Source organism: Phalaenopsis equestris, unplaced genomic scaffold, assembly GCF_001263595.1.
Source record: "Phalaenopsis equestris unplaced genomic scaffold, ASM126359v1 Scaffold210921, whole genome shotgun sequence".
NCBI classification, from domain to species: Eukaryota; Viridiplantae; Streptophyta; class Magnoliopsida; order Asparagales; family Orchidaceae; genus Phalaenopsis; species Phalaenopsis equestris.
In genome coordinates, this window is record NW_018229970.1 from 62031 (window position 1) to 71274 (window position 9244).

At 34.4% G+C, this 9244-nt stretch overlaps 1 protein-coding gene across 1 annotated transcript in view; it reads right to left on the minus strand.

The window, feature by feature from the left end:
• LOC110036794 (GPI-anchored protein LLG1-like) overlaps window positions 1-3137 on the minus strand; it is a 12401-nt gene extending 9264 nt beyond the window's left edge. Inside the window, exons 1-2 of the mRNA XM_020741322.1 lie at window positions 2933-3137; window positions 2779-2835 (exon numbers count right to left, since the gene is read on the minus strand). Of these exons, the coding sequence (XP_020596981.1) occupies window positions 2779-2835; window positions 2933-3017 (142 nt within the window). The 5' untranslated portion in view covers window positions 3018-3137. The remainder of the gene's footprint in view (window positions 1-2778; window positions 2836-2932) is intronic.
• Between the last annotated feature and the right edge of the window lie 6107 nt (window positions 3138-9244).

Consider the following 9244-nt stretch of genomic DNA (forward strand, 5'->3'; position numbering starts at 1 on the left):
TGTATGCGACTTCAACATGTGTTTTACTTTTGTAGTGGCGGGCTGAGAATGGAGTGCACATGACAGTCGGATTTTCTCATTTTCCACTAGGAATAGATTGCAGTGTTTCCCTCACCCCCCATCAGGTTAGTTTTGCTTTGCAATTTGTTAATTTGAGCATGTAATCTTTTTACTTAACAGTGTTTTTCGTATTAAAAAAATATTATTTGGTTGATGTCGGGTATCCTATGCAAAGAGGATACCTGAAACCCTATCCTGACACAAGATATCTTCTTGATTTTGAGAGAGCAAGTGACACCGTCCGTGGCAGAAAGGAAATGTTTAATAAACATCACTCATCTTTACGCGGGGTAATTGAAAGAACATTTGGGGTTTGGAAGAAGAAATGGGTCATCCTACGTGATATGTCGTCGTATCCTTTCCAAAAACAGGTGCATATTGTGGTTGCAACAATGACACTACATAACTTCATCCGAAGACATTCCTCACGATCAGATACAGACTTTAGTATGGCTGACAATGACGAACTGAATGTCTTCGACCAAACTCCTGGAATTGTGGGGGGGAGTTCATTACCTGACAATGACGAACTGAATGTCTTCGACCAAACTCTTGGAATTGTGGGTGGGAGTTCATTACCTGAGGATGATGTAGACTCTAATGAATTTGGAGATCAGGAAGGTGAAGGTTTGGCTGATATGATTGCTTTAAGGAGTCTATCACAAATGTTATTTATGGTTGTTGATCTACCAAGTTTTTCTTTAATAAAATTATAGATTGATATTCATATGTATTTAATTTTGGTTACTTTTAAAATATCTTAAACCGAGATTGATTCTTTTGTTATTTTCGCAGTTATACAAACATGACTTCCAGGATATCAGGTACGGACAGAGGGATTTTTTGTTATTGTGGACTACCGTCTCCGTTACTAACGTCACGTAAAGAGCATAGCTTTGGGAGGCAGTTTTATAGTTGTGTCAAAGGTGTTTCAGCTCGTTGCAGTTTCTTCCGATGGGCTGATAGTCCCACATATTACACTGTCAGTAGTCATGTCAGCAATCATGTGAATCCGATGTTTTCTCAATCTTATCGTGCAGTTGAGGACCGACGTAGCCAAAGTCTTAAGTTAAATATTTTAATATTTTTCCTTGTTGTACTTGTATTTGTATTTTTTTTAGTTCTTCTGGTACTCGTTAGAATGTGAGAACTGTATGATATCTTTTAGAACATCCATGTCATTATCGTATGTTTCTGCACTATATGTTTCTTTTCTACCAATAAGTTATTCTGAATAAGCTGCCCCGAACAATTTTATCAGACAGGGGCAGGAATGTCATTTAACCACCAATAAGCTAGTCTGAATAAGCTGCCCCAAACAGCAAGCCAGATTATAATATTCTGCTTATCAGCAGATTAATTATAAATAATTCACAGCTGCGCCAAACAGACCCTTAGTCTTACCTCATATAATTGAAAAATGTGTTGACATAGAAATACTATGTAGTTAGCCATTAACCATAAGCTTAAACTATTAAGTTAAAAGTGAATTTGACTACTAGTGTATCAATCTCAACTAATTTCATTTTGATTCACTCACTTTAACAAGTGATAACAGAGCCACTTTTTGGCTAAGATTGAGTTGTTCAAGCAGTTTACAGTTTTTATAATATTGGTCGCCTTCCACCATGCTTCAAAATTTAACAGCAAGTGAACCCCACAATGCCTCAATGTGATCGAATGTACTCTTAAATCCTTGGTGAAACAATTAAAATATATATGGCTTCTTCTAAGTTTACCCCATTTTCACAAGAGAAAGATACTGGGATCCTAATCTAGAATGCACACATTTGACAACATAAATAAATAACTTAACAGGTAGAGAAGTTTGAAAATACTAAAAATAAACGGGCATGACTAGTTAATAAATTAGTTCTAAAATCTTTTGCCCCCTTTCTAGGATAAATAAGTAATAGTTCACCAACGACAAATGTATAAATTTGATATTGGTGAATTTCCTAAAGAACAACAAATTCGAGAAAAGATTTGGCAGGGAATAAACTTATATAGAACACAGCTAATTCCTATATTTCCCAAGCCAACGATTGCTGGCGCATATAAGACAAACAGAAGCAAGGTTGTTTCAAGCAAACTAAAAAAAAAAAAAGCGAACAACAATTCCTATATTCTTCCGACGCCATCAGATCAATTCAATCCTTATATTCTCAAATTTCATTCTATAAAATTAAAAAAATAAAAAGAAAAAGAAGAAAGTGGTCCTAATAGCTAAATGAACCACAAAATATGCTCTATCCTCATTCACAACAAATTCCCAGGGCCCTTCCTCTACCAAATTTGATACGAGATATGTTATTTGCCTTAGCCAAAAACAATGGCCGGAGCATTTGCGAAGGCTGAGAATTGATTAAAAGCCTCGCTTTGCATTTAACAATAAAGGAAAAAGGGCTGACTAAATTAACAAAGTCACAATCGTTACCAGAGAAAAACAAAAACAAAACTAAATTAACAAAGTCACAATCGTTCACAACAAATTCCCAGGGCCCTTCCTCTACCAAATTAGATACGAGCTATGTTATTTATCTTAGCCAAAAACCATGGCCGGAGCAACTGCGAAGGCTGAGAATTGATTAAAAACCTCGCTTTGCATTTAACAATAAAGGGAAAGGGCTGAATAAATTAACAAAGTCACAATCGTTAGCAGAGAAAAACAAAAACAAAAATAAATTAAAAATTTACAGGGATAAAGAAATGTCTCACTTGTTTTGGCCTGCAAGAGACTCCGACTTGTAGATCCATGTCCCTGCAGAAGACCATCTACAAAACACAATCAGAAACAAAAATCAATCAGCCTATTAATTCCTAAATTAAAAAGAAAACAACGAGAACAGGATTAATTGGTAGATATCCACACCGGAGATGAAAGGATCCGCTGCAACTAGATCTGTGATGAAAACGAGAACGATGGCCTGCAGGAAGAAAACCCTCTTCCAATCCATAGCTCTTTCAGTAATAAATGGTCCAAATTGAGCCCAAATCAGAAGAGGGAAAAAGACGAGCAGAAATAAGACGTTTGGTAAGGAGTTCGCCGCAAAAAGCGGAGCCTCGCACAATGCGAAAGCCACGAAGAGGAAAGAGATAAAAATACGCGGATTTTGATCCAAGGGCCGTCAACAATTGATCGGACGGTTGAAAAAATTTAATAATTTCGATATGTTTTTAGATGTGTAATGGTTGCCGCAAGAAGCTTCTTTCTTGCGCTTTTAGCTGCTGTGAAATGTTCCGCGCCCAGCTTGTTATTTAAAAATCAATGTTCTACAGCTGTCATCTATATGAGAATGGACTGAATGAAGAGACTAGATTTATGGCCCGTTACGGCGGCGGTTTGAACTTTGAATTATATACACCGCCGTGCTTTCAACTTGCATTTCCTCATCTTTTTGGTGCCAGCCCCACACACAAGTAATAAATTTTTAATAGGTCGAAGTCGAGGGATAGCCCCCGCGATAGCCCTCGCGTCCTGCGTTCGCGACTTGCGTTTAGAGAAAGTTTTCTCTCGTGTCATTCTCTACTCTCCCTCGCCCTCTCTCTCCCTGATCTTCACCATCGTGAAGATCGACTCTTCAGTGAGATCCGATGTGCTGCTCTGCTCGACTATTTTTAGATCTGCTCGACTATTTTTAGAACGGTTTTTTCTTTCCCAAATTTTGGCAATTTTTGGTTGATAGACCTAGGGTTTTCTTGCAGATGATTTTGGTGGATTATTTTAGAATGCATTAGGTAGAGTTGAACTTGCTTCTCTTGCTGAGATCTCTTGTATTGTATTTTGATCTGCTATGACGTACTGGCTACGAACTTGATGCTTGCATGACAATTGTTATAGCTATATGGATGTCAGTTGCTGCCAACAAAAATGTTGAATGCTTGAATGCTTAGATTAACAAGAATATCACCGGGGTGATTCTATAATAGTTGTGCCTGAGATATTTCAGGTTTTTTCAATTTTTATATTGTACACTTCAAAACAGATGTGCTGATTATCATGACCATCATTATGTTTATCCGAACAATTTAGGGGAATGAGTATGAATGTCATGTTGATTTGTCTTGTTGTAGAAGTATACTATAAATACATAGATATAAGTGATATATAATACATGAATGTGCTTACATATGAGGTATGTTCTAGTTCATGTGCAAACAATCTTCAAGTAGAGCAAACACTTTTGTTTGCATTGTTTTTGGAGTAGTTCAGGGAGCATTTACATAAAATAGCAATGTTGGAATAGTTTCTTTCCAATTCATAGAGTGGAGTTCCTATCATCTAAGCTGTAATTAAAAAATGCACTATGTCGTGTATATATCTGTCTTTCCTTAATTGATCATTTCATGATAATCTAATTGTGCACTTTGTGCTTTTCTTGGGCATCAAACCAAGGTGTCGGTGTTTTAAGTAGCAGAAACTAGTGATTGCTTCAAGTAATTCGTAGAATGTGATTTCACTGCTTTGATGGTTGAGGGATTGCAACAGCCTCTACAAACTCAACTGAAGTTTACAATGGAGTTGATGTTCTAGGGCTGATATTAGTTGCTACGTTTGGAGCCTCAATCTACTTTTTGAGAAAGAAATGAATTAAATTAAGTAAGTGCGACTTCTATCTTTTTATTTCTATTTAGCTTTCAATGATTATATATATCATGTTTCATGAATTACTTGTGAAGCCTTGGGGATCGCCAAGTGTAATTTTCATGAGATTTTTTTTGGCCCAGATGAATATCATGATGGGAATTTATTGATAAGAAATGATTAATGACATGAGGAGAATTCATTTTGTTTGATAAGCTGATGGCGAATGATGAAGGTTTCTTATATGTCAAATAAAACTTCTATGCTTTACTTCTTTTGAGTTTTGATCACTTTGATATGTTCGAACTGGGAAATTGATTTACAAAATTAGCATGAGTTTTGTAATCAACATTACGTTTAATCTTGAAAGAACAAATGCTTTATATAGGGAAAACCCTTATACTGAAGTCAATTATTTAACAATGACACAAAATCAATAAGTGATGAAATTTCTGAAATCTTGTTGCTTTGGCAGTTAGTAATTTTGACTTTGAATGCAGCTACAAAAAGTTACAGTGCAACAAAAAACCTTCAAAATATTCTCTTTTTTGGCTGCCGCAAAGGCTTAGATGAATTGATAGTTGATACATTCAAAAAGGCAAGGAAAGTAAGTAAAGAAACTTCTGCAACATCTAGTGATTTTAACCTTAAATGCAGCAAAATCTCAGATTACATGTGCTTTTTGGGATTTGCTATGCTTTTGTTTATTGTTGTTCTGCTAATTATAGATGCAGTGCTATAACATGCATAATATTAGCCTCTATTTTGCATTTCTTGTGAGCCTCTGCTTCTTGTGGCAAAATTAGTAATTCAATCATTTGTACCTTGTGCTCGAGACACATCGGAAAGATAAGTTGCATATCAACTTTAAGAAATGCTTTCCCTCATTATATTTTATTTTTTGATGCTTTTGGTTCAATGTATTGGATGTTGATGAGCATATGTTTTTCAAGGTTGACATCAACCACTTTTATTCTATTATAACTTCTTTAGTTGATATCCTGCAAGTGAGATTCAAATCAAGTGACCAATTGACCACCCCTTAAGACCAAATAAGAAAGGTATGCACGAACCTTAAGGAAACTCTGTCTAAGTGCTCCTAAACCTCCTTGCACTCATACAAAAACTCATCCCCACCATTCCTAGCCCTTCTTCCCCAATGTGAAACCCTAATTTTACAACTGAAAAATCAGGACTTTTTTGGCCATTTCATCAACTCCACAAATACTTCAATTTGATTGTTCCAAAACCTTCTCCATACTATAAAATATTTTACTCCAATAACCCCCCCCCCCCCCCCCCTCTCTTGTGGCCTCTAACCTAGTTCTAAACCAAACTCGATCCACCATTTAGTCTAGGTCATACCTAGACCCAACCACAGAAGAAACTAAGACTTGAATGACGATCGTGGTGTCAAGGTGAATCCTCTCAACCAACCCAATTGAGTCCTCACCTCTTGGGCAATGTATAAGTTCAAAATGTCTAATTCTACCTTGTTTTTATTCTTTTGTAAAGAGAATGATCAATCCATGTCCACCTAGCCCTATAGATGTGTTCGCCTCACTTAGATGAAGCTATAGAAACAATCCACACCTAATTTGCTTAAGTATCGAGGGAGATCTTAGCTCTAGAGTGTGGACAATTCTCGAGTTATGATTTATTGGGGACTACGACCAGATATTGTCCATTCCCATATATTTAAAATGTATGGTGTAGAACGATTCGGATGACAGATCAAAACGATACAATACCCTAAATTGCGGGCACATATGATGGCTAAGGTGTAAAGCGCAATGAATTGAGGAGTGGCGCTTGGGCTTTTGAAGGCGCCATGGTTGACACAGCGTCAACGTGATTAAGTAGATAAATCACGACTTTTTGATTTAAATAAATCTTGAAAATAAATTATAACTTCAAAAAATTATATCCTGTTGTAGAAAAATCAGAAAAATAAATTAAATACTCCCGTGCTCAGTAAATAAATGAGAGTTCAATGAACCTAAAATTAAATCTAATTATTTAATATTTAGTTTTAAATTAATTAAACACTATAGAGACCATTTTAATGATAAATAATTAAATATTACTCACCATGACAAAAAAATTTCAGAGCTTATTCTTTATGAGCCTAGGGATGTTCTCTGATTTTTCTAAGGTCAAAGAAGACCTCTAGCACCGAAAGCCCTAATTTTCTATGGTAATTACCTCTGATTAATTAAAATAATAATAAGTTAGAAAAAATATGAAATGAAGTTTGGTGAGTTCACTTAGGCTAGAGGGATTAAATAAAAATGAAAGTTTCTTTTAAAGTTAAAAAATGTTTTTATATTTATTTTCTAATCAAAATTAATTAAAAATTATAATAAATAAAATATAATTCAAAAAATTATGAAAATGGTCTTGATTGGTCCTCAAAATTTATGTAACATTATAAAATTTTCTTAAGGACAGAGGACATGTTTTAGGGAATTAAGACAATTATTATTGGAAATACACAATTAAGGGTTTAAATAATTATAGAAAATAAATAAATATTTGAAAAAATATAACTTCACCTTAGTTATCTTAATTAGCCTATGAGTAAGAGGTCAACGAAGTGTCATGACCATTTAAATTAACATATAAGAGTTATGTGTATGCAAACCCTAGGGGTATAATTGTAATTTTAGAATCTTAAACTCTAGCCATAATTTAATTAATTTAAAGGATTAATTAAAGGGAAAGGTTAATAAATTATGATAATTAGTTTACTAAAATGATTGAAGCACAAAGAAGTAAAAATGATAGTAACCCATTCATGAGATTTTCTAGAAAGACAAAATGATAATTATTAGAATTGTTGAATATTGGAAGAAATGAGAAGTTGGATGATAAAATAGTGAGGGGGATGGATTGGGAGCCTCACAATGCATTAATTTGGAAGCCTCGATCAATGTTTAAGTAAAGTTTAATCATTTTAAAGATATCAAATACATCTTATAAAACTTTTTAAAATTGCAAGGTTACCCTAAAGAATTAAGGGATTGATAGTGAATTAGGTCTAAATTAATATCATTTGAGGAGTAGTTAAAAGAATAAAACATGCGTAATGAAGCATTTTTTAAATACTACAAGCTTAGACCCAATTGAGGGGCATGGGTATAAATTACCAATTGAGGGGCGTGGGTATAAATTACCTTAATGCTTATAGATGTACCCTTGGGGTTTTGTTCATATGACCCTTATTATAATATTAATAATTGAATAATGCCTTTACCCATGGGCTAATTGAGACATTAAATACTAAGCACAATTTGAAATGTGAAATAATCCTTAATACAAGAGGGCTGATTATATCAACATTTTACTAATGTCAAATGAACTTGAAATAGTACAGAAAATTCTAAAGCTGTTCAGAGCCACTCGTTGAACATTTTTGTAAAATTTTGGATATCTCATAAGACACCTGAGCTTACTACAATTTTTGGAGGAAATTATTCTAAAAATATAATAGTCACCAAAATCCAAAGAATTAAAATGAAATTCATAAGAACCCACCAAGATATGATTCAAACCCTTTAAATTAAAGCACGTTAATGAGAAGTATTCTGCTACAACTTAACCTACAGTAATACTTAATGCTCACGGGTATGGCACTTGCATACAGTACCCAAACCCTTTTAAGCAACTAGAGATATTTAAAATGTGGTCACATATAGATCATCAAGGTGGTGTAAGTTGGAGGTTTTGGTTTCACGGACGACGAAGAAAAAGGCATCAAAAGTGTGTGAGATAGTGTAATAGTATTGTATCTCCTAAATCTGAGGACCTCGTAAGGGTGAAGGATTGATATTAATATTCACGAACATTTGGTAATCTGTTGATCTTACTCTTATGGGTTGCTGGTGCTTCTGGACCAATGATGTGACTCATTCTTGAACTATTTAATATGTGAACATATAATATGACACATTTTTTCATAAAATTTATATTTTTCCTGCTAAAAGAAAAAAAATAAACTATTTATATGTATGATAAATTAAAAAAGTTTTTAGTGTTATTTTTTTGGCAAGCTCATGTGTCAGTCAAATAGACCGGACTGAAAGTTACCCTTCCTTGATTACCTTTCTGGTAACCTTTTACCTTACGCTGGGTCTCATATACATGATGCTAATGGTTTCCTACAAATGCCCCTCGAGAATTTTTTAGTGCTTCAGTCTTGAGTCTAAGTCCTACCTTAAATTAAATTCTTACACTAAACCCTAATCTTCTGTAAGTGCCATCTAACTTGTTATGCATGTTTATGTTTCCTTGTGTTTTGTTTCATTTTTGTATAACTGTGTGGTATGTTTATAATGCTAACCTTTTAGAAGTAGTGTCAGAGACGAAAGGTACGCACTGCTAATTTTCTTTTACTACATTTTCCTTTTATTGTACCTTATGACATGCTTTATTTATGCATAATTTAATTTACCTGCAAAGACCCCTAGGGTAGAGAATAGTAGTCCACCTATTTTGGAGGAACCATACAACGAGCCTTAAGACCAAATAATAATCACAAGCTCACAAAACTTGAACCCAAAACCATTACAACAAAGAATTAAGTACAAGCTGCAAGCA